The sequence below is a fragment of the Biomphalaria glabrata genome, chromosome 18 (assembly GCF_947242115.1).
Source record: "Biomphalaria glabrata chromosome 18, xgBioGlab47.1, whole genome shotgun sequence".
NCBI lineage: Eukaryota > Metazoa > Mollusca > Gastropoda > Planorbidae > Biomphalaria > Biomphalaria glabrata.
In genome coordinates this window covers 6,621,682-6,648,444 of record NC_074728.1, presented here as the reverse complement: position 1 = coordinate 6,648,444, position 26,763 = coordinate 6,621,682, and the positions used below count along the sequence as shown (strand labels likewise).

The 26,763-nt window shown below is 36.5% G+C and overlaps 1 protein-coding gene across 2 annotated transcripts; it reads right to left on the bottom strand.

Annotated features, from left to right (window-relative positions):
- Positions 1 to 518: 518 nt before the first annotated feature.
- LOC106053710 (equilibrative nucleobase transporter 1-like) lies at positions 519 to 23,323 on the bottom strand. 2 transcript variants are annotated; one of them, XR_008775972.1, is made up of 13 exons: positions 23,215 to 23,323; positions 22,134 to 22,299; positions 19,897 to 20,440; positions 18,407 to 18,453; positions 16,492 to 16,568; positions 14,840 to 14,932; positions 13,408 to 13,654; positions 10,164 to 10,472; positions 7,701 to 7,805; positions 6,697 to 6,886; positions 3,634 to 3,754; positions 3,186 to 3,314; positions 519 to 804 (listed from the first exon to the last, which is right to left on the bottom strand). XR_008775972.1 is itself a non-coding variant. In XM_056017766.1 (12 exons), the coding sequence occupies exons 2-12, from the start codon at positions 22,138 to 22,140 to the stop codon at positions 712 to 714; spliced, it is 1,833 nt and encodes a 610-aa protein (XP_055873741.1). In that variant the 5' UTR covers positions 22,141 to 22,299; positions 23,215 to 23,322; the 3' UTR covers positions 519 to 711. The 2 variants fall into 2 exon arrangements, 1 of the variants encoding a protein (XP_055873741.1); XM_056017766.1 differs by lacking the exon at positions 3,186 to 3,314 and having other exon boundaries at positions 23,215 to 23,322.
- Positions 23,324 to 26,763: the final 3,440 nt, after the last annotated feature.

The window sequence follows — 26,763 nt, the reverse complement described above, 5'->3', positions numbered from 1 at the left end:
AGGCCTATCTGCAACTGACCAAACCTACCCAGGCCACGTATGCGGACGGCTATTTAAAGCGAGGATTGGACTTTACAGTTATCTTCGAGTTCATAGGAAATGAGAAATGTGCTCATCTTCGACCACGAAGGAGGAGCTATACAGTGCCCTGCATATTTTTGTGAAAAGCTGACACTTATTTGGGCAGCCAATTCTCTCTAGTACAGCAAACATACCGCTTTATATTGATATAGAATTTCAGTTTTTTTTTTAAAAATTACATTGCTTATATTTTTATAAAAACAAAAGAGCTCGTGCTTTCACACAAACTCAGAGGCGGCCTCCACCGGATCTGCTCATGTACAAGAGATATTCAAGCCATATGGACTTGTTTTGATTATTTTGAATTAAGAAATATAAATTTCAAAGAATCATCTATTGTTTTTTGCTTAAAAAGGAACCGAACAACATATCAGAAGAGCGATACCAGAGAATTGGCGTTGTTTTTCACTTTAAAAAAAACAATAAACTGAACAACCTAATATTGATTATGTGTATTCCGACTTGTATTATAGAGAATATAGGGCATATAGTATTTTGTTACGTACAACATTTATGCATATAGCGATGTTCCAATTTTTACAAATCTTAGGCTATATGAACGCACTCTGTCATTCTGTCTGTCCGGTAAAAAGTTTGTTTATTCTAAGCAAATGCAATGGGGCCATCACGTCAGTTGTTCCTCTCGATCTGCCTGCTCTTCCAAAGTAAGTATATAGGTTGTACTAGCGACACAATGCCAAGAAGTCCTAAAAATCCAAAGACCTGTGAATAGAAATTCAGACCAATGTCGCATTTCAAGCATTTATACTTTGTCCTAATGTTGTTAATTGTCTTATAAAATATAGACGTTACTTACAAAAAGAAGATGATTACGTCCCACGCGTGTTCCTATGTCAATCTAGCCATGCATGTTAATCAATGACTTAAATTCTGCTAAGTCATTGGTTTTCCTGGCTGACACAGGCAACCCATTCCATGCTCTTATAGCACTAGAGAAGAAGGAGCATTTGTAAAAATCTGTCCTAGCATATGGAACGAGGAATGTGCTTTTATCTCTGTGTCTTTCTAAATATTTTTTTTTTTTTTTGTATTTGAAGATCATGGTTCAGTGTTTTATGTATAATTGCTAATTTTCTTTTAAGTCTTCTATCCTTAATGTTTTCTAAATTTAAGAATTTACTAAAGATGTTACTCTATTCAAATGTGAATATTCGTTTGTTACGAATCTCACGGCTCTATTTTGTGTCTTTTAAAGTTTCTTAATTTTTTCTTGAGTTGAGAAGTCCCAAGCAAAAGATGCATCAATTAATTGTATCAATTAGTTTTGATCAGTCATGTAATTAAATTTGTAATTTATCTAGACTACCAATCATAACTCTCTTTTTTAAACAACTAGCTTTTCGATGTATCCGATGCACAAAATAAAGGAAGGTTTTCCTGTATTATTTACCTAACCAAGGTTAAATAACATTTTATTTCTAGGTTCTTATTTGATTTGTAGAAATTTCGTTTATACCAACTGTAAGTTAATAATAGATATAGCTTTTATATAGCACTACTTTCATGTTAATAGCATGCTTAGAGTACTATGGTTCAATCTCATAAGTGGACCATTGGAGGAGAGGGGATAAGGAAAACAAGGTTTTCCGTGCTGCGATTAGTAAAAACAAATCTGCTCGAATCCATTGTCAAATCTCGAGCCCCCTTCATAGGTAGCAAAGTCAAGCCAAGCTCAAGCGTACTTAGCCTCTTGACCACGCTCCCCACAAGTTATTAAAATTATGAAGCATATTGTTGTAAGCCTGTCCCCCCCCCCCCCTCGGACTAACCTTTTTTTTTTTCAGGTGTGAACTAGTTGGATTGTTTTGTTTAATGAGGGCATAAAATGACGTCTGGTGTGTGTTAAACTAGTTTTAGGTTCGATTGAGAGATTGAGGATTGTTTTTATTTTTGTTATGATTGTGGATCGGTGGATGTGAATTTAATTAGGAGAATAGTAAATCATTTCTTTCACTGGGATTATTGACTCATTGGTTTGTGCTTCAGCGAGAAAGTCTGCAATCAAAGTGATAGCGGCGTCCGGGAAATTTTAATTTTTTCATCCCACGAGCTAATAATATAATATTGTTTCTTAATTTGTAGACTTTTTTTTTTTACGATGAACCAATCAATGTCCATGAAGCTTAATTGAAGTTAAATGTTTCCCACTAAAAAACTAATGAGCTAGAAAGTAAGAAGAGGTTTGAAAATTCGATTCTGAGGAGCTAAAACACAAAAGTGAAAAAACAACAACAACCTATATAGCCTAAGTTCAGGGGGACACTTCCTTTACTTTGTGCATCGGATACATCGAAAAGCTAGTTATTTAAAAAAAATGTATGACTGTTGGTTTTGATAAATTAAAAATGTAATTACATGGCTGATCAAAACTAATTGTTACAATTACACTTTTCTGGTTTCTGCTTAAGTTTGATAAAAATAAAAACTCTGGGTATTATCTAACTTTATCTAACTGCCATGTATCAGTTTTAGAACCCCTGTAATATTTGGTGACTAGTAGTCACTGAACTATTCCGTGCTAACTGGAAGAGATTTTTTTCCTGGTCGGATACTGACCACGAGGTGGACACCTCAGTTGTTTTTAGACTCTCAGAGCGAGATGAGTGCTATGGATATTTTTTGACAGCAGAGTTATGTATAAGTATTGAAGTATTGAAGTTATTATAATTGATTTGAATTCGGGAGTTATTTCCTTGGATATGTATAATGTGTGATGGCTGAAGTCGCCAATATCTTTTGTGATCTATATTTTATATGTAGCCTAATAAAATTCATGTCTGCTACCAGTGTGTTTATCAATAATTCTAAATGTTGTCGTTGGAGACTTTAGTATACTAGTATACTAGTGTTATTACGCACTTGCAAATCTAGTGCGTATAAGAAAGTATTTAGCTAAGAAGAACATTATAGTAGTACCAGAAGAGGTATCTACAACACACGACATTCGCGTTATCACGCCTGCAACAAAAACCAGGCTGTGACACTAACCTACTTTACCCTATTTATAGCTCCCTACATTACGCCAGGAAATCCAGTGGCAGAGTTTAAGTATCTAATTAACATGTACGGCTTGATGAGCATACCTATCAAGAACTAACAGCGACAGCGTTCCGCCGCCAGTAGTAACATTGTGACCTAAGGGAAGCAACGCGCTGCCACTCGCGTAATACTCTTCAAAGGGGACCATCGATGTAAAGTTTCACCGGAGCCGTCTGTATGGTATAAGATAAAGATTTTTTTTACAAGTTCGTTTAATAAATGAGTTATAAGAATGCGTAAATTGAGTGAGTATGTATAACTTAGGAGCTAAGTTTTCTCACATAATAAACAACCAATGACTCATCCAATTATCGCCTAACGGTTTCAAGACTGAACAGATCGTAGTGGAAATCTTACACTAATAAAATAACAAGAAAAACACAGCACTATAACTTCCAATGGCAACCTGCTGACTCTGGGTATCTACATTTCATTACTTTTAATATTTCGTTTAGTAGACAGTGACGTTGGCCATCTAATGAAATGAGCTACCTCTTTCCAAGCCTGCACTCTTGTCTGCACCCATAGAAACAAAGGATACTGCACAAAGCTGATTCCTCCTGACATTAACGACATGATTCCACAAAGTAGCCCGAACAGTTCAGTGGGATACCTGGGGAAACAAAAACCAAACAAGCGTAAAGATATGAAGCAATGGTGAAGTTAATGTTTTGATCTATATGTGATCTGTGTCTCCAGATAACTAATCTAGTTTCACACGTAGGCACGCATGGGTAACGTCAAGTTACAAATATGAAAGCTTTAAAAAAAAATCTTTAAAAAAAAAAAATAAACATCACTCTTATTGACAGATCTACATACTTTCTCTATAAATATTCTAATATCTTAATTAAATTATGTACTATAAACGAAAGTTTTCAAGTTCCATTTGTTTTTGCCGATGAATGTGCAAGCTGAATAGAGGAATTGTAAACAAGAAAAATATTTTAAAATGCTTTTTAAAAAAAAAAAAAATTCCTCCTTCATAAATAGCAACGGTTCTCAACCTTTTTAGCTCCGCGATCTCCTAAAACAATTTTTCGTTAGTAGGCAACCCCAACCATACAATTAGTTCGTTCATAGACCTAGGTAAGTGTGATTTAGCTAGTGTTATTAAATAGTTACCAAAATGTATTTATCTGATGTCCATAATGTTAATTCCATAGCTAGAAACTAAACATAGCAAAAGCTTTATTTAGTCTAACTAAACTAAATTTGTGCTTTAATTTTACAAAAATGTATATTTTATGATTTCTATTTATTTACTTTTTAGCGGCCACAGAAAGGGAAAAGACGCTATTAGTTTTGTGTTGAATGTCTGTCCGTCCGTCCCGTTTAGATCTCGTAAACTAGAAAAGATAGTTTAAAATCCGACATCATAATATTTTAGACCATTCAAAGTTCTGATGCAACGGCTACTTTTTTCTTTTCTGAAAGCGAAAAATCAAAATTTTAAAATCACTTATGCAAGCAGTTTTTTTCCCTAAAAATACACCACTTTTACAAATATTTACTATTAATAATAACAACCACGGGAGGCTCATTAGCAGGGGATACTACCATCTACCATATTTTAACACATTTATGCAAACGGTTTTAGATTTTTTTGAAAATTTAAGTTAATTAAGTTCTGTTATACTAACTACTACATTTACACAAAAAAATGTTTACTTTTTTTAAAGAGAAAAAATCTATTTAGTATGTATATAAGTTGGACAAAATTTGAAACAACAAATAATAACTAATTTTTCATATTATCGCGTGAACTTCAGTGCGGATCCATGACGACAAAACACTGAACTAAAGGATTTTTTTTTAAGGAAATGTTTTTTTCTTGAGGAATAAGAGATAGTCCCTTTACAAAACAATTAGAGCAATTATATATTTATTATAAGACATTATTAGGCCAGGTTCACATCTAACTTCACATTCACTTTCATCTATCCTTAGGTCTGTGGACCGCTGGGGCACCACACAATATCCGTCAACCTTCTTTCTCGATTCTTCTCTGTCATTTTTTTTTTGGCTAGAATTTCATTCTGTTGTTCTTTCTGAAAATATTGAAACCTGCCTTTGTACTTGCCTGGGTGGACAACTTTGGGGGCCGATTTTGAGTTTGTGTCTCCACACAAACTGTCTTTGTAACCTTGTTTTATTGAGGGATTACAATATTCATGTTGCATACATAACCGACAATTTTAAAAAAGTATTGCTAAGCATGGAAAACGTTATGTCCTCGATACAGTAAACTACATTGCTACAAAACTTGTTGCGACAGTATTTTCAAGCACGCCAAAGTTATTACAAAGGTTGACCTTGTTTCTGTTTCACTAGTTTAGGAATTCTAGGGGTAGTTTTTGTATGAACACATCTTCTGCATCATGTTTATTTCTATATTTAGACTTGATAACTAACAAGCAAAAGCATCTTTAGCGAAGATATGTTGTTGGAAATGGAAAAGGAAGTCGCGAAAAATCTCAAAGAAAAGGTTGCAAACAACTGATCCAGATTTGTATTTCAGACAACTGATTCAGATTTGTATTTCAGACAACTGATTCAGATTTGTATTTCAGACATATTGCAGAGAAATCAGATTTAGTTGTATCGCTATTGATGCAATGCCTTTGTCATTGTTTTCGTTGCTTTAACTGAGTCGGTGAATCATACAGTGAGTTACGATGCTGGTCAAAGCGGGCTCGTAACGGACTATTTGTAACCGCAAAACTTCCGGACATAGCGCACAATGAAGCAGTAGATGTTTGCTTCAAACGATTTTAATTATTTTTTTTTTGGGGTTATATTTACGTGGAAAAGACCCGTGAAGAAAATGTTTAAAGCCCCGGGCAGGAAATGTCACCATGGACTTAAGTTATAAGCAATTAAAGTCTAAAAATAAAATAAAATTAAAAAAATCCTCCTTTATAAAGCTATGAACTGTTTCGTAAGAGCGATTATTTCAGTTTTATTTTAGAACTAATGAATGAGACTTTCAATCTTTTTTCTTCGTTCTCATTTTTCATGTTGGAAGGTTCAGATCAATACCCTGAGATAAGCTGCACAATGGTTCACAGATCAGAAAGTTCTCATTATAATAGATTGGTCTGTCTATATTAACTATATGTTACTTTTAAACAAAAATTGAATATTTTTTTATCCCCTCCCGAATTCCCCCCCCCCCGAAAAAAAAAAACAACAACAGGTAAAGCTAATGTATAAATCTTCTCAGAACCTTTATTTATTTATTAAACTAATTAATAAATAAAGCCTACATGCGCAGAGACCTGCCTAGACTTTTAGCCAAATTTAAATTATTTTTTTCTCATTATAGTTTGAAAAATTATAACTGTCAAACTAGAGTTTTCCCAGTGTAGCCAATCAGCTAGTAATTATTTTCCTAAGAACAATACATCAACTGTTTGATTTATAAAAATAGAGCCGTTTTCGAGAAACGTGTCCAGCCAGGTTCCACCCTTTTTGTTTTTTTTTGTTAATCAGATGAAGAGTTTGCAACCTGAAAAGAGAAATGGTAGGCCTTAAAATAAAGACTTTACGTACATGATTCTGAGAAAGGCAGCGCCACAGCTGTACAAGGCGGTTCTAAAAATCACAAGAGCAATACTGGTGACGACAATAATGTCGGGACCACTGACAATGAAGAAGGCACACGCGATCACTCCCAATACGCTTGTGGCGCCCAAGGATACACTGGAAGTAATCAGAGTTCTCTTCACTGCTTGTTGCTTGTCTGTGAATAAAAAAAAAACTGAAAGAAAGAGCCGGGAACTAGTAATTAATTATGCTAATGACCCTGAGACTTGCTAGTAGGGTGGAATGTGCTCTGGACAGTTTTTGAGAGAATCACTAGTTCAAATTCTGCCCGCTTCCATGTTATTCCATCCAGCAGGAAGTTTGAATAATAATCTCCCTTTCTGCAGAAATGTAGGAAACAAAAAATTAAAAAAGGTAATTATAAGAGAACGAGCCGACCCGCGGCTAAGCCTCGCTCTAGTCTCCGCGAAAGTCACGTGGGGTATCTCTAGTACGCCTTTTAGAAATAAAGGTGCTTTCTTTCCATGACTCTTTCATTGTGGTGTTGGGCCGCGAAGAGAACTATATATATACATGAAATATGAAACGTTAATATGGGCTTAAGACCGTTATCACTTCCGGCGTTAGCGACCTTGCTGGACCTACATGTAATCTCATTTAATTAATGAGAAAAATGAGATTACATGTAGGTCCAGCAAGGTCGCTAACGCCGGAAGTGATAACGGTCTTAAGCCCATCATTACCTATAAAATGATTCTATCGGCACGCGTCTCAAATAGCCTCTGACAACCAGCCCAACTCCTAGCCTTCATGTGTGGTTCAGATATTGAGCCAGGCTTAACCCTTACCATTAACAGGAGATCGGACAAAGGCGAACAATTGGCGCCTAAACCAGTAAGCTTCGGGCGGGGGGAGAGGGGGGGGGGGGCTCTTTACTCCTTTGTTGGCCGCCCATGTAGGAGAAGGACAACTCTGATTGTAGTATGTATGCAAATGGTATCATCAATTACCTGTGTTGTCTCCGTTGTTTAGGAAATCCATAGACAAGCCAATACACAGTGACAGTACAGGACTGCCTAGCATTGAATACAGTAAGACATCTGTAAATCGACTAACTGTAAAACAAATTTAAAAAATGTATTTTTGGTAAGAGTCACGTAATTAATACATAATTCTGTGAGGTTTTGAAATGTTTATGTGATTGTTTTTTAATGGCTGAATGCGTTGGCATTGTTGTTAGCTTAAAATAAAGTAAAAATACATGATTTTAGTTTTAAATTTGTTGCATTGGCCTAAAACATATGTGAAACAAATATATAAATACTAGACATATGTTACCCGCGACCCGCGGGTCTTTATTTGCGCATTACTGTCGATATAGTCACTGAGAGTGTTTTGTAAACAATTAAACGAAATAATAATGTAATAAGTAAAGCGAATGTGTCAATGTAAAAATAGTGTGAATAATGCTATCAAATCAAAATAGCTAATAGGCTTAAATCCATTTTTTTTTTAATTAAAACATTTCTTTTGAATAATCTAGTGGATTGGATTTAGATGTATGTTAAACGTAGATAATGATCCTTTCACGTTATTTCAGTTTCGCTACGAAAATAAAATTAGTTTTGCGAAAATGGTTTACCCATAGTCGATACATTCTTATCTATTAAAAACGAAAAGAGCGATAGCTTTGTTAAATAAATGGGATTATAAAGTGAACAATTAAACGAAATAATTTTTAGTACGCGATTCATGAATGAATATAGATCTAGGCCTATCTCAACCCGGCTTCGCAGCTCTCGTAAGCAAATGTAGCTTTAGAAAACCAAATTTTAATGTTTATTTGATCAAAATATGAAATGAATGGACTTTAATTAATATATTTATGTGTTAAAGTATAAAACTATCTGTGCGAAGAGAAGTTTTATCATCTTAGAGTTGGATTAGAGTTTTAGATCTAGGGATGGGATTATAAAGTAAACAATTAAACGAAATAATTTTTAGTACGCGATTCATTACGGTATTGTCTAATGAAAGAATGTTCGTCAGGGAATCTGTAATCACAGATATCAGGAACTAATTTATGTAAAAAATGCTTTTGAAACACAAAATTGAAGGTTAATTTTATTATATAATGAAATCAATGGATCTTCTTTTGTATTTTCATGTGTCAAAGTAAAAAACTATCTGCGCAAAGTGTATTTCTTAAAATTAGATCTAGGTCTAAATCCTTTCTATCTTTTCTCATGTCAACATTGTAGACATGGCCTAGATCCATAAAATTCTATAGCTGTAATAGAGTCGGACAACTTTATTTTTTTTGAGGGTCTTAAGTTTGTTTTAGGGCTACAATACATACACTACGGTCTAAGTTGGTACCCAAGGAACATTCCTGCCTAGTTTTATCAAGATTGGTCAAGCGGTTTTGATGTCTATAAGTAACATACATACATACATACATACATCCATACATACCCCTCACATTCTACTTTATAATATAGATAATCTTAACTATAATGTGGTAGAGGTAATGTAGTCCATTAGATTATTAATAGGAGCATGAAATCTGTAATTATAGTTTCAAGCAGCGTTTTTGTTTCTGCCTTTTCTCATTATCCATTTAGACGCTTCAGACAACTAGTCCAATACCTGAGTTAAACAATGGCTCATAGATGGCATATTTCTATACATTCCATCTTCTGTAGGGGTGTTTTGTGCCCAGTGTCTTGTTCTGGCTTCTAGATTAAGTATGCAGCTTCGGACAAGCAACTATAACATATTCAGAGAAGATGGCCAGAATTCTCTGAGACCCCCCTTTGGACATGTTTGGAAAAGATGGTCAGAATTCTCTGATGAGATGCCACTGTGACATTTTTGGAAAAGATGGCCAGAATTCTCTGGTGAGACGCCACTAAAACATGTTTGGAAAAGATGGCCAGAATTCTCTGGTGAGACGCCACTGAAACATGTTTGGAAAAGATGGCCAGAATTCTCTGGTTAGACGCCACTGAAACATGTTTGGAAAAGATGGCCAGAATTCTCTGGTTAGACGCCACTGAAACATGTTTGGAAAAGATGGCCAGAATTCTCTGGTGAAACACCTGAAGAGCTCTCTCGAAGGGACACATATTTGAGACTCAAAGAAGTGCCCTTGCTGAGGACATGCGCAGACGAAGAAGAAAAACGATCAGACATTCCAAGGAAAACGGCTTTGTCGGTGTTAGGTATGACAAAATATGTAGGTCGCAACTTAGGTTGAGTTGTCATGTAAAATAATAATAATGATAACTATATATCTTTTATAATAGGACTATATAATAATTTAGGATATCTATTATGACAGTTAATAATGGTAAGATAAAAACAAACTAATAATAATAATATAATAACAAAATGATTTAATTGATTATTAACTTATAAATACTAACTAATAGGAATTATAAACAAAAGATGGTAATAGTGTATTAGTTTACCTTCTTCAAGATTTTTGTTTGTGACGAATTCAAGCCAAGGGTTGAACGTTCCCAGACACATTGCCAAAATTATCTGCACTACGCATGCCCAGAAGAGATAGAGTAGGTATGTTCTGGAGAATAAGCACTCCAGTAGTTTTTTTGTACTACGACCTTTGAACTCTTTGGACGCTCCGCTCAACGTCGATGAATTACCTACTTCTTTAAGAACATAGTTTCCGCCATTAGTTTGAATCTGAAGAAAGTCTCCGATTGGTCTATCTCCCTGGTCTTCGGTGACGTAATTTTGAACAACGTGTTCGGATTGGTCTGTCCAAAATTTGAATATGACTATAATTAATAATAAAACAATACATTATTTGAAGATTTGTAATTATGAAAAAAAAAAAAACGCTTAATAGAAAGTTGTTTAACTATCTTGTAGTTGTCATTTCACCTTCACCTATGCCATGGTCTGTTGAACCGTTGGAACTCCACACAAGATTTGTCGACCGTATTTCTCCATTCCTGTCTTTTGCCTTGGATAGAACCTCTTTCAATGACAAGCCCGTCCATTCTTTTATGTTGTCTTCCCATCGCTTTCTCCGTCTGCCTCTTCTTTTTTTCCCTGGTACTGCTTCCTGAAGGAAGGTCTATGCGAGCCCTGAAGACCTTTTGATATGTCCATAGAGTTTAAGTTTGTGTATTTTTGACAGTATTTAGCAGGTCATCGTGAGGTCCAATAGCTGTAATAATCCTGTCTCTAATCTATTCGTTTGTAATGCGGTCTTTTAATGAGATACCTAGGATCTTTCTTAGCACCTCAATTCAATTGCTAGGATTTTCCTCTCTAGCTTTGCAGTCAGCGTCCAAGATTCGTAAGTATGTAAGAATGTGGTTATGGTCAGTGAGTGCATCAGTCTGATTTTGGTGTTAAGGAGTGTACCTTTGTCTTTCCATATTGTTTTGAGTTTAGCAAGTGCTTCTAAGGACTGTGCTATTCGGGCAAGTAGTTCAGCTTTGGCTCTCTCATCTGAGACGATGTCATTAGGTGACAGTATTTACTTTGAGAAATATTAAATTTCCACAATTCAAAATCTTTAGAACGTGCTTTAATATTTAAGTGCACACATTTTGAAAAAAAAAATATGTGTATTTAATACAAGCTGGAAATTTTATTGGTATAAAAAAATTCTACAGCTGAATACATAAATAAAACGCAAATAGATTCAGACATTGGCGTCACTAGGTTTGGTGTCACACCTCAACAACTATAACACTAAAATCCCCCCCCCCCAAAAAAAAAAAAATAAGTGTTGTTGTTTATTCTTTTTTCTTGGGCTAAATACGTACATCTAATGATTGCCATAAAAATTGTACAACGAATTTCTATGTTATTATAAAATTTCATTGTTTATGACACCCCTAGCAACCATCTATTGACGTTAGTGGATCCAAGGAGCTTCATGATCTTACACAAGACTGGCGACTATTATCGCTTTATATATTTTATATTATGTCTCACGTAATAATAAGTGTCAAGATGCTGTTGACGGTCGTCGACTTGTAGCACCAAACTGCTGGTAGACAACTAAACCACTGTGAGAGTATTATACTGTTTTAGTTTGTAAAACTTAAAATAACTTGAATAACTTCCTTGTGAATGGTGACTGTATATATGTGTGGGGTGACAATACTACACATAGTACTGGTCACTAAGATGTAGAATCGTGCATTGATATCAATGTGTCGCGAATGCTATAGAATGCTGGCTTCATGTGTCCACTTAACACGTAACGAGCACGATTAGTATACAAAGACTTGAGTCGAGCTTTAGCAGACAAAATATAACGTTTATTCAATAATACGATATACTGCACTTCTGATGGTTACATCAAGATATCACATTTGAAATATAACTACATCCGCATAACAGCGGTATCAAATATACTAAAATACGTCCGCATCACAGGGGGAACCAATGCACTTCAACAATATGTATCCAGCTCTAAGTACAGAAAACAACAATTAGAAATATTTGTACCGTCTCAAATCCCAGAGACGACTCTACTCACCCTACTCAACTGAACTTAAGTTACTACTGTCTTCAAGTGACCACTCTGCTGAATTGTCTTAAAAAGTTACTACTGACTAAAAATCAATTTAGTCATTCTTACTTCCTATTTCTATCTCAGAAGTTCGCGTGTCTTTCACCCTTATGTCCCGAGGTGAACATATAACAGGCAATGTCAAGCGAGACTGTGATATGCACACTAATGAATATAACGTTTATTTATATTCATAATTTGCCTCAACTCGAGATGAAATGAAATAATTGTAGTAGACTTTAATGATAATATAAGATGTTTTTTTAAACACAAACTAACTCCCTTTAAAAACACATCTTTTCACTCTGGCATTCTGAAGTTGTCTGGTGTACCTAAGAGAGTACAACAGTGCCACTTATCTGCATCATTTGCACTGCATGGCCTTCAATCAATCGCTTCTTTTCACCGTCAGCACAAATGACACACCATAGAAATACACACACACACACACACAAATACACATACAAACTTCATTACACAAGGTTGTTTTCATTAAATGAAAAATTAACATGTTTTTTTTTTTCGAGAAACAATAATTTTTCAATAGAATTAAAAATATCAACGGGAATTAAAACAAAGGAGGCATGTTATTAGCTTAAATTCTTGTTTCTATTCGAAGATTCCAGCTCCGGTAGCCTTAACATGACGCCGTGGTGGAAGCAGATAGGCTAACAACATGTAGCGAACCTAGCCCCTTTCAGATTACCTCAGTGGAGTTCTGAAGACCCAGTCTAAAAAGTCCGCCATTACGTTTCACAAGGGATTCACTTTAATGAGAGCAATAGACTGGCGATCCTCTTACGATTTTGAAGATATAAATAAGAATATAAGAAAACTCTTAATAGTTGCGCGGCATTCGGACAAATATTGCGGACCAGGACAGGAGTACTTCTAGCTACACTGTAATAGTCGCAGCTATCGTGGAACCTTTAGACTGGACTTGGAGCCAAGCGCACCAGGTCCACCATTCTCCGTTGGGAGAAACCTTTATTAGCGGTCATCGGATGAATGTTGTTAAATAGACGCTCCGATTTCCTAATAGACTTATTTTCGAAGCTTCTTTCCTGTTTATATTTAATAAGCTAATTAAAGAGAAGATATAAATACAGAAGAATAAATAAGCAGCTTGAAATATGTAAAATAGACAGAGGGCTTACATTTTTCAAGTACGTGTTCCTTCTTTTGAGAATCTCCAGCGTCTGGAGTGACTCTCTTCTCATTCAGATCAGGATCACCAGTAGACTCAATGTGTTCTTCGTCATCTCTGTTGTTCTTGGGAACATCTTCTTGGCTGGGGATGAAGTTTCTGGGCAAGAAGAAGAATGTACTCAGCAGGGTGCACAAGTACAGGGCGCCAAGCACCAGGTGGGACACGAGTAAACTGACTCCAGACTCGTAGGCGATCTTTAAAATGAAATTGGAAACATGAAAAAAAAACTAAAACAAAAAAAAATTAATAAAGCTTATTTAATGGAAAGAATCACAAAATTACTGCCATATCAAAATTACTTATTATCACCAATTAATTAACTAAGTGGGTATTTTTTTTAACGATGCAGATGTTGTCCTCGACAATGAATAATTGTCTTTAAATTTCAACTTGATTGGAAAATGGGAGAAATAATATGTAAAAGAATCGTCCAAGAATGTCATTCTGGATATAAGCTTTGTAAAAGGTACTTAAATATAGGCTTATAAATCGCATTTAACTGGATTCTAACTAATATATATAAACAGCTGTTCATGACAGTGTTGCTGCTATTGGGGTTTAGTACATTGCATCCCTATTCAGATCATTGATACTTAAGTGCCCTTATACAAAAAATGAAATGGAAAAAAAATAGATTTAACAAATTTACATGTTTTAAATTTACATCGTGTATTAATTATAATAAGCTTCTAAAATAAGTCAAATTATACTATTTGTCAATAAAAGGTGGTATAAGGAGGGAAACTCTACCAATAAACACGCTATACCTTAGCACTGACATATTATATTTGGAGTTACAAAGGGTCCCATATCTCTAATAGTTTAGGGCATTTTCAAGTCTAAATACAGCACTATTGGTACATACATTGGATTGTCTTTTTATAATGTAGTAATACATTCAGGATGACTCAATTTTCTTTTTTTGTTGGTTACACTTAAATTATGGGATGGGGCCCTTTCCTGATAGTCTTGAACCCGAGCTCAAGCCATACTTCTGGTTCTAGCTATATTTTGAATGATTGTAGATCTATCAATTAAAATATCAATGAGCAAGTGACATTGTAATAATTTTTTTATACAACATGATGGGTTTAAAATAGTTAATGTTCTACAATTATGAATTAAAATTATTGAAATTTTTTCTTGAAAATTAATTTTTTGTTCCTAAAAACTATTTTATTTTAGTCTTCAGTCTAAACCGGGATTCGAACTCCAAATCTCCCAATAGTTTGGAAGCGAAACGCTTTGCCAGTTGACAAGCTGACTCTAATAACATTGTGGTTGGCCAATTTCAAAGTACTCCAATACTGTGGAAGTCATTGCCCAACGAGATTGATAAATACACTTAATTTGAAATAGGGCTGACTTTCTAGTAGTACCTTAATGACCGTTTGAACAAAGGACGACGCTTCCAGTGCACCACATAAGAGGCCCACTATACCAGCACTACCTTTTGAGTACAGATAAGAAATCTGAAATATTTTAAGAAATGTTCGATTTAAGAATTATATTTGTTTAATAACATATCCAATAGAACGGAGTGTCAAGTCAATGTTCTTTTAAAATATGACTAGTCTTACCTAGAATATAAAACGTTTGGTAAAGGTTTATTGAGTTGCTTAAAAAACTCCTGCTTCTTGTACCACCTCCTTCTTTTTTCATGACGTTGCACACATTTGAGAGGTCGTCGAGCCCCCCCCCTCTCCTCTAGGGGCGGGCGCCCCACAGTTAAGATCTGGTGGTGTACGCTCTTGTGGATGGTTGAGATGGTAGAGTTCTGAAGTCCTCAATTCTGTCTATTCTAGGAACACTTTTAGACCCATCTGAGGAGCCACAAACATACGAAAGTTCCAAAGAATGGATCAAGTTCAAGTGGTACGAAAGTTGAGATCATTGTAGCACGGAGCAGGAAGTCTGGAAGGTTCTCAAACGCCCAAATAGAAGGACGAATGGTGGCAGCTAGACAGAAAGGATCAGCCAAATTTTGGCACGTTTTCGCAAGGCACACTGTCCTACTTCGCTGGGATCCGAGAGAACCACGATCTTAAATGTCGACACTGTCACACTAAAGATGAGGCAGTACAGAACTTTCTCAAAGACTGCAGGATGCTCAGAAACACATTTGAAGATACGACTTGTCTTGTAACAGAAATAGTTCATGCGGGGTCTTGCCCTGTACGAGACAGGAAAAACCCTACAGAACACTGCCAGATACCTGAATCTTGCTATAAGAGATTAATCTCAGCAAGGAGCTTTAGTGCATAAGGATTGGTGAAGGTGAACATTCAACATGGAAAGGATCTGATAATTCTAATAATAATAGACTATGGAACAGAATCTGTCTATATAATTCTCTACGTCGCCCAACTATGCGGGACATCACGCACGCACGCACGCACGCCGACTCTTCAACCCTCGATGAAAAGTCATGGAAAGATAACTCTTTTATTTCTGCAAGTCGGACTAGACTTTAACTTTCGCGGTGAAAAAGAGCGCGGCTCAGAAAAAAAAAAAAGAAGGGTGGGGGAGAACAAGTAAGAGGTCTCTGTAATGGCACTAGACTGACTGTTACTTGCATTCACCGCAACATACTGAAGTGTAATACTATCGCAGCTGCTACCTCACAAACTGTCCTTATTCTTGGATATCCCTGACTCCATCAGTTTCAATTTTTGCCTTTCAACTTTACGCGCAGACAATTCCCTGTTAGATTAGACTTTGCCATTACAATTAATAAAGCCCCAGGCTAAACGTTCAAAACGATAGGCCTCTATCTTCCAAAACCTGTTTTCAGTCATGGACAATTGTATGCTCTCTCCAGAGTTCCTTCTTTTCATTCACTCACAGTCGTTTGCCCAAACCCACCCCATTTCGACAACTGTGTCTTTTAGGAAGTGTTCACCCATCACTAAATAGCGGCGTATGCTACGCCGCGGATCGGCTAGTTAAAATAATATGACTAATTAAGTAACCTTTGTGAAGAAATGTAAAAAATCTACATACATTTTACAATTTATTTTATTAAACTAACCTGATTGTTTGTTAAATACAGAGCCATACCACCAGAACTTATAAGTATGAAACCAGGAAACACCAGCCATGGAACATCTATGGAATATATAGATTTATCTGGGTCACACCAAGCCATTATAGTGACATATCTATAAGTACAATGGGAGATAAGGATAGTGAATCCTTGCCATATTTACCTCATCACATCTCACCTGTCCCTTTCGTCGTAAGGGTGCTGTGACAATTCGCGTATCATTCGATAAAGTACATTAAGGAATCTGAGCCCAAGTCACCCTTATCCCGAGTGATCGCTGGAAAGGACTTTATCCACCGAACAGACAAGGACCGGAAGGTCTTCATCCCTAGTCCTGTTTTAGGGTTTCCATAGATCGGGAGTGGATAGTTCCTGGAGCCCGCTTGCTATAAATGGCCGAGGGCAGCGCTAACCATGGGAATTCATCTCATATCCTTCACTGTAAACGCTACTGTTTCGTGTAAGGGCCGCCACTCCAGCTAATGCTCGCTGATGTCGTTTCCACCCCTTCGTGGAACGGCATGGCGGACTTTTTGAACTGGACCACCGGGCTATTAGTTCCATCCCCATTCCCCACCTTCAGTGAGAGAGAAAAAAAAAAGCTCACCCAAGGTAGCCCAGGAAAAGGTTTTCGTTCTTAGCACTATCTAAATTCCACTTCTAGATGTTTCAAAGAAGACGCGCATGCTGAAACGACGGGGGCTGAATCCTCCGGTCTACGTAACCATATCCCTCCGCTCTTCCGGTCAGCAGCTGATCCTAGCAGAATGTCAAGATAGAGAGAGAGAGAGAAGAGAGAGAGAGAGAGGAGAGAGAGAGGGGAGAGAAAGAGAAGAGAGAGGAGAGAGAGAGAGGAGAGAGAGAGAGAGGAGAGAAAGGAGAGAGAGAGGGGAGAGAAAGAGAAGAGAGAGGAGAGAGAGAGAGAGGAGAGAGAGAGAGGGGGGAGAGAGAGAGGGGAAAGAGAGAGTGGAGAGAGAGAGGGTAGAGAGAGAAAGAGAGAGGAGAGAGAGAGGAGAGAGAGAGAAGAGAGAGAGAGGAGAGAGAGAGGAGAGAGGGGAGAGAGAGAGGGGAGAGAGAGAGGACAGAGAGAGAGAGAGAGGGGAGAGAGGGGAGAGAGAGAGGAGAGAGAGAGGAGAGAGGGGAGAGAGAGAGGGGAGAGAGAGGAGAGAGAGAGAGAGAGAGAGGAGAGAGAGAGAGGGGTCAGTCGCCAACTTTCACATCGTGTGTTTTGTACCTTGAAGGATGACTTCTGAAAGTAAGCCATGTCTTACAATATGACCTAACCATCTCAGCTTTCGTATTTTCAGAGTATTGGGGAGTTCTTCTTTTTCGGCAGTCCAGAGTGTTGACTTGTAAAAGTACAAACTCATTTGTCTTCTTTTCTTGGTTTCTGATGCCCAACAATTTTCTGTAAAGTTAACTCTGAAAGGCTTGAATTTTTCTTTCAGAGTTCAGTGGGGGTATTTATAGACAGCTACATAGAGATAGCATTGACACTTCAGAAGATAAGGAAAATGCCTTAAGCACGCCTCGGTTTCAAGTTGATAAAGTAAAGATGAATAGATAGATAGATAGATAGATAGATAGATAGATAGATAGATAGATAGATAGATAGATAGATAGATAGATAGATAGATAGACAGACAGACAGACAGACAGACAGACAGACAGACAGACAGATAGATAGATAGATAGATAGATAGATAGATAGATAGATAGATAGATAGATAGATAGATAGATAGATAGGGAGGAAGGGATGGAGGTTAGGAGTAAGAGATATGGAAGGAAGTGAGAGGGAGAGACAGAGAGGGCGAAGAGAGAGAGAGATAGGAGGGAGGAAAGATGGAGTGAGATACAAGAGACGTGGAACTAGACAATTATGTATATCCTTCTCTATACCTTTATTTATAAACGCTATACACATTGATCCAGCTACAAACAAAAACCTGCAATGTAAAATTCAGATATTAAAATATATTTTTAAAAAAATCAGTAAATCAAAAGTTGTGATTCAAAAGTGTGATTCAATAGCTAACTAGGAAACGTTGACTCTATAAATAGAGTTATGGGGCCAATGTGTAAATTATGCTCTTCCATGCTTATTGTGTGACTAATCATACATTCACGTGATAGGACAGAAGTATTTAGGTCATTTAACATCTACTTTAAGAGACTTTATAAAACATTATATTACTGATTAGTTTAAACCAGACTTCCCCTCTTGATGTTGCAGATTATGTAAGTGAAGGCCCTAGGTAAGACTTTGTAGAGACCCTATCATCTTATAGCTTTTTATTCCATATATAGATAGATAGATAGATAGAGTCTGGGCATTGAGACGCTAAGCCCAGGATAGATCAGAATGGAGAGGTGTGCTAAGGCAGGCCAGGGGTCTCCATGGGCTGTAGTGCCACTGGTACGGATGAAGCTATTATTTTCCATGTGCCTAAGACAACTAAGCATAGTTCGCGATCGAAACTGCAGCGGTCCAATTGACCGAAAACGATTCTTATTTCGCAAATTTCGACCCAATATGTTTTAGAATGTATTTCGACCCAATATGTTTTAGAATGTATTTCGACCCAATATGTTTTAGAATGACGACGTACAACAACAAAATTAGCACTTCTTGCTAGCTCCAGCTTATAGGCCTAATTTTAATTCAACAATACTAATAAATCTTATCTTATAAAGTACAGACGTTACTTCAAAAAAAAAAAAAAAAAAAAAAAAAAAAAAAAAAAAAAAAAAGAAGATGATTACGTCCCACGCGTCATGCATTTAGTCATGTATATTAACCAATGACCTAAATTCTGCTAAGTCACTGGTTTTCCTGGCTAGCTCAGGCAACCCATTCCATGCTCTAATAGCATTAGGGAAGAAGGAGCATTTGTAAAAATTTGTCCCAGCATATGGAACGAGAAATTATTCCTTTATCGTTGTGTCTTTCTGAGTATTTTATTAGATTTTGTTTATGTATTTGATGATTATGGTTCAGTGTTTTATGTATAATTGCTAGGCCTACTTTACTTTTGAGTCAAATGTGAATATTCATTTGTTAAGATCTAGATGAGAAATATCTATTTCTGAATTACTGATTTTTTTTTTTTTTACAAAGCTTATATTAACTCTGTCTGGTAAAAGATATAAACACGCTATTTCTCCCAAACCCATTCACTGATCAAGTTGAAACTTTACTCAATTATGAATCCATTAAAAATAACCAAATGATCAATAAATTATTGTTAATTATTATTTATCTTTGTTTGATATAAAAAAAGGACATGGCTCCTACATTCTTGATTGTAGGCATATAGTTGTAAATATGGAGTTATTTCCCTTATATTAGCTTTGCTTTTTTATTTAAAAAAATTCTAATTATTACTTACACAGATAATACTCTGGGTGCCCTGATACCAAATTTATAGTTCAGCTGTCCATACAGCAGTGCGCTGAGAGCCATGGTTGCTGTGGTAATTGTGAAGCATTGATTGAATACGGCGTCCTGCTCGTCACACTGAGTAGAAGTGTGATTTAGTGCAGTGCCACTCAAGTTTTGAAACATCACCAAAGCTTCCTCAACACCATGCTGTGAAAATTGTTTATGCTGGTAAGGAGTTGATGCGTTATACATCTCTGTTTTTGTGAGTTCGCTCGGTGAAATTTGTCGGCTTTGAATCAGATGAACCGTAGCGTTTGGTGTCGCTTTGAGAGGTTCCTTTACACACAGATAAGAATAAATATGCTCCTGCTTGAGGATGTATACGAGGGCAGGCCAGCCTGCTCTGAGACCAGAAAATAAGAGGTTCTCAAAAAAAGCCCACAAAGTTAAGAAATACTTGAATTTTTGAGACATGCCTTGTCCTGACGCCACTGGTTTGACTACGCCAGGGGAGTCCTTGTGTGAATGAATCTGTGATTGGCTTTCAATTTCTGAAAAATATAATGAACAAAAGTTGTTTTTTTTTAATTATAAATAAAAAGTCGAATTAAAAATCTCAAGCTGCTAAAGAAAGGAATTGTTTAACCGAAGACCTATATTTATGGACAGTTCTAATTTTCTACAAGAGTACTAATTTCTACTCAGTTGTAAACACTTATTTTTACTAATTCAGATAATGTTGGCATGGCTATACATTATCGTGAGGGTAGTCTTATTCGTCATGTGGCTTATGCTTGGGAAAGATTAGGCCCAAGGGTTCAATCCCAGCTCTATTTTTTATCTGCCATACTGAAGGAGGGTTGGCTAATGATTGAAATACATTCTTTTTAGAAAGAACTTTAATAACTTTATTATTTTTTTTACAAGTTTTGGCGCTCCTTTAAAATTGACAAGTATTACATGTTAGCCCCATGCCTGATGACTCGGGACAATTAAGACGACTTATCGCATACCGCGCGATCAGACAGGCATCTATCGCTTCTAAAGCTCAACAACAACAAACAAACTGTTGTTCAATGGATACCAGCACATATTGAACTAAAAAGAAATGAGAAGGCTGATACACTCGCCAAGTGTGGGAGAATAAACACGCAATTAAACATTGCACTCTATGCAGAGGAGGGGGCGCGGTGGCTAAGTGGTTAAGCGCTCGGCTTCTGAAGGTCCTGGGTTCGAATCTCGGTGAAGGATGAGAATTTGAGTTTCGGGATTTTTAGGGCGTCCCAGAGTCCACCAAACTCTAATGGGTACCTGGCTTTAGTTGGGGAAAGTAAAGGCGGTTGGTCTTTGTGCTGGCCACATGACACCCTGCTCATTAACCGTTGGACATAGAAACATATGACCTTAACATCATCTGCCCCATAGATCGTAAGAATGAGACAACTTATGTTCCGGAAGCTAAAAAATTGGAACTAGCGAAATTTGCTCGTGCCCTTCGTCTTCCCCATCTGTTTGTCACCTGCTTCCAAGTCGATGCGCCATGTATTCCTGGGCCGTCCCCTCTTCCTCTTTACTTGGGCGTTCCAGGTTAGAGTTGCCTTTATGGATACATGTTTGCGAAGGGTGTGACTTTGCGAATGGTGTGACCTATCAATCTCCAGCGTATCTGAAGGATATCTACTTCAATGGGCTGCTGCTTTGTTCTTTGCCACAGTTCCTCATTCGAGATCTTGTCTCGCCAGCGGATCATAAGAATCTTCCTCAGGCAGGTATTAATGAATACCTGGATTATTTTCATTGTGGTGATGATGGTCATCCAGGTCTCTGCTCCATAAATTAGTATCGGCTTAAGAATGGTGTTAAAGAGCCTGATTTTGGTGGTGGTGTTTATTACTCTGGGGATCTTGGGAAATAAACTAAGAATATTCTGCATCTTTGTATATCGTTTGCAATATGATTTAGCTATTTCGATCTTATAATTCACATCATCTCTGTTTATAAGGAATGCACCTCATTCACTATTCGTAAACGAACAACATTGATCCACGTACTTCCCTATCTCTTCTATACAGCGTACAACCAAATTCAAATTAACAAAGGTTATCACGTGACCTGTTTTAAGTTTTTTTTAATTAATGATTACCACGTGACTGTTCATTTTGGTGCATGAGGTCCAATACCACGATGGTGGAGATTGTAATCCTATATCTATCATATAAAAAAAATAAATGAGTAAATACTCACTTGCCATTAGATTTCGTCTTGTTCCTAAGCAACAAATCACGTGTTTATCCCAACCTTCTCCTTAAGTGGCTTAGTTGGCGTGTCAGGAAACCCTGGAAACGAACTGTCGTTTGTACCATAAGAATGGACCTACTTCCCAAACTGACAGTATCAGAGAGCTCCTAGCCTAAAAAATATAGTTGAAAAAGAACTCCAGGTATAATCTGTGTAACCTAATTAGATAAAGATTATGAACTGCCGAAGATAACTTACTGAAATAGAAAAGAATTCGGTGGGAAATTCAAGTTCTGTGAAATAATGGACATGGACAATGCAATTCTAATGTGGACGCTCTATACTTCACACCTGGAAACTAGATACAGAGACAAGAACGATCATCACTCGTATCAACATTCCTCAAGGACGATTTCCAATATTATTTCAAAAAAGAAAAATTCCGCGATTTTATTTTTTGTTTTGCATCCCATTAAGAAACTTAGTAGAAAGATTTTTAATTGATTGATTTAAATTATCTCTCTGTCCCAGAGGGCCTGTAGTCCATGACTTGTTATAACACATATTCCATTCAGATCTCTCCATAGTTGTCCCTTTCCAACTTCAACGGAACTTTCAGTATTCCTAGGTGTAGCTTAACAAGTTCTATTCATCAAGGCCTTCATTTCGGGGGCGGGGGGGTGGGTTTGAACCCCAAGAACCCCCCCCCGGCTACGCCCATGATATATATATGTATATAGAATAGATTGCTTTTAGTCTTTTGTAGATAACTCTTGACGATGACTTAAGTTTACAGTTCACGCCCTTGCTGACTGATTTAAGTATTTTAAAATCAAAATTTAATGAGCATTAATGATTATTTCAACATAAATTACTGATTATTAATTTAAACAAAATTATTGATTGTTCAACAAAATCGATCGACTACTAAACCTAATGAATCGATTATTAAAAATTAAATAAAAACAATTTATTAATTATTAAACATAATGTATCTATAATTAAACAAAATAAAACAAAATTAAACCAAAAGGTATTGCTTATTTTCTGTGACATCACTTTATACCGAGATAAAACCTGCTCTTACCCAATGGCGCCTTGAAGCTTTGACAACACCATTAGATTAAACAGTGAATGCACTATCGTCATGAATAGAATTTTTCTCATTTAAACATAATTTTTAGCCTAAATAAAAACTCATCAACAGTGACATAAGTTATAGAGATAAGGTCAAGGAAATGGTCTACTTAACGAACTATAATATTTAGAACAATTATACGAAGGCGTATACGGTAAGAGGGAGGTGCATAAATCTATCCGTTTACCACACTCGTGGCGCTGATTTGGTCTAATCCAATCTAAAAATAGTTTACTCTGAAAACCCAGGTAGAAATATTACTTAATATCATAATTTTTTTTCTCATTAAGTGGAGAGAAATACAGAGAGAGAGAGAGAGAGAGAGAGAGAGAGAGAGAGAGACTGACAGAGAAAGACAGAGAGAGAGAGACTGACAGAGAAAGACAGAGAGAGAGAGAGAGAGACTGACAGAGAAAGAGCTAGAGAGAGAGAGAGAGAGAGAGAGAAATGGAGAGAAAAGGCAGAGCAGATAAGGGAAAAAGAAAGACAGTACGAGATCGAATCTGGTAAAAAAAAAGACAGATACAAAAGAAAGAGAGAGAGAGAGAAATGAAGACAGAGATAGGGAGAGAGAAAGGATGCGTGTTGAGAGGTGAAGCGTAGATACGAAATGTAAGAATTTTAAACGAAAGAGAGAGAGAGAAAGGGAGAGACTTACAGAAAGAGACATAAAATCAGAGAAAGAAAGACAGGAAGAGAAAGACAGAGAGAGAGTGGCAGAGAGAGATGAGAGAGAGAGAAAGAGAAAGACCTTATGAGATGGAGGCTGGTTAAAAAAAGACAGAGACGATAGAGAGAGAGGGAGAATGATAGAATGAGACTGAGGCTGGCACAAAAAAAAACCCCAGAGAAACAAAGGCAGAGAAAGAGAGAGAGGGAAAGGCAGAGAGAGAGAAAGACAGAGATAGGGAGAGAGAAAGAATGCGTGTTGAGGGGTGCAGCATAAAAAAACGAAATCTACGCCCTTGTATAAAACATAATTTAAAATATAAGATCTTTTATAATTTAAAAAGCAAATGGTAGATGAGAATGTAGCTTGCGCGATGAAAATTTATCACAGACCTGTGACGTGGCAACGAACGATTGGTCTAAATTGCCCACAGGTTGAGACGTTACAGGTAAGGGTTGAGGCCCTCTATAACGAATGGTCTTGGTCCTGCTTTGAGGCACTGCTCGGAGATACTAATAGAGTCAACGCTTACTGCCGTTCAATATCATCACCTCTGCGTGTGGATTGTCGCAACCATTGAATTAGTTGCACAGGATAAATGTTCACTAGGTGATGACGTCATTCGCGCTATTTTAGTTTCTTTGTGCAGTGTTAGTGATCTTCCCCTTGTTTCTTCGTCATAGTTTTTTTATGACGTAGTAAGGCTTTCGTCATAGGTCGTTTGGTTCATTCTCTCCATCTTGTGCTGTAGAGCCAAATTGTATTTTGTGAGCTCTTGAATTTCTCCTTGTGCTGATCTTATTGGACAGCCTTAGCATTTGCCTTGGTATACATTCTTAAAGGATTACCTTGACCCCTGTTTAGGGTGAGTTTAATTTTCACAATGCATAGTTATTTTTATGTGGATTCGATCGTATTCGCATTTTGTAATTAGATTAGAAGATTAGAAGAATCTGTTCAATTCTTTTCTATAGGGTCTCAGTCTCAGGTTTCAGGAGTGAGTCTGAGTTTTAGGTTACATAACCGAGGTTTTCATTTCAGGCTTTCTGTCTGACGTTTCAAGTTTCATTTACGAGATTGAGGTTCCAGATTCCAGACTGTGGGTTGCTATATCCAGACCTGTTGGTGCATTGTGAAATTGTGAACTATGAGCTTTTGATTATTGATCGTCGGTGAACAGTATCTTGACTAGAAGATTCATCAACTTGTATTGTCATTTGTCGTCTTGAAAGATTGTGTGGTCAATATTACTGAACCTTATAAGTTAAGGTGATTATATTGTTTTTATTATAAATACTAGTAAGTATTTAAACTGAATATATTATACATCTACTGGTATTCATATCAATATCATTATCGTTATTCATATATCATTTTCATTGTATAAATATCATTTAATTAAATTTTTAGTTTTATTTAAATCATCTTACACATTGTTTATTAGTCTATGTATAACAGGGTGTGTATGGTGTGACTGTCGGGCTGAACTTGGGCCTAAAATATTACAAGTTATAAAGTAATTATAACACAAACACATTGAAATAATATTAATTATAATACCAAGACACATTAATACTTGATAATAATTAGGTAATATAATATTAAGACCTGACATGGATTGCCTTTCGGTGGTCACAAAGGTCCCGGGTTCGAATTCTGACCGCTGCCATCTTCCCCTTAAAAAAAGGTTTTATTTTTTAAAGTAATTGTATATTTTGCTTGTCGTTACTATACATACTATTTTATAATTTACTAATGTGATTCGGTCTACATTAGCTTAGCACGACCGTTAAGGGAAAATAACATTATTAGTACTGTCTGAATGTTTGTAGAATGTTTTATATGTTTCGGATGTTCCTTCAGATTCCAAACCTCCCGCAGGACTTATTGTGTTTCTTGTGGTACTTCAAATTAAACAGCTCAGGATTTAGATACTTTATTTATTGTTTGAGACAAGACTAAGACTAAGACTGCTTCATTGATCCTTGTGTAATTTGTTGTGATTACAAGGACTCTTTTCTCATATAAAGACAACACAACAGAAACATAAAAAAGTACACTAAACATCCATAAAAAAAGCAAAAAAGATGATAGAAATAAGAAATCACCATTTGGGTCAGGATTTTGTGATTTTACCATCACAAAAGAGATCAAAGACACCGATAGCAAAGACAAACAGACACAAACACTCTTTTGTTCCCCTGGCAATCAAATCATTAAATAGAAACAATTTGATATAAACTTTTTCACATGTAAATTATGAGTGAGTCAGGTATGAATGTACGTTTTTCTTTTAGTTACTATGTTCTGTTTGGTTTAATGCACAAATTAAAAGACAAATTTCCTCACGGGCAATGGAGATTATTATTATTAATTATTGTTATATTTACGTTTTTTTTTTTAGTAATTCACAGATTACCATTGCTTTTTTTTTTTTAACTCACCTGTTAACTTTTAAGATTATTATTTACCTGGATTCGTTCCAAAAGCTTGTTATTGCTAGAGGTGGTAATGTATATAGCACTCTACTGCCTATAAAAGGCTTGCAACAGCATGCATCTCAAATAGATTTTTAAAACTCCCGGCTTTCACGTGTGCCTCAGATATTGGGTCCGGTGGAATTGTTATCACTAACAGGAGAAGGGTCAAAGGCGAGTAATTGAAGACTTAACTAGTAAGCTTCGGACAGGATGAGGATCGTTTGCCTTGGCTAGCTACCTACCCAGAAGGAGGAAAGTTCTGAATTCAAATATTTTGCACAAACATTGCAACGGCTGCGAGAGAAGCCCTGAAGAAATATTAGGATCCAGCGACCCTTATGTATATGT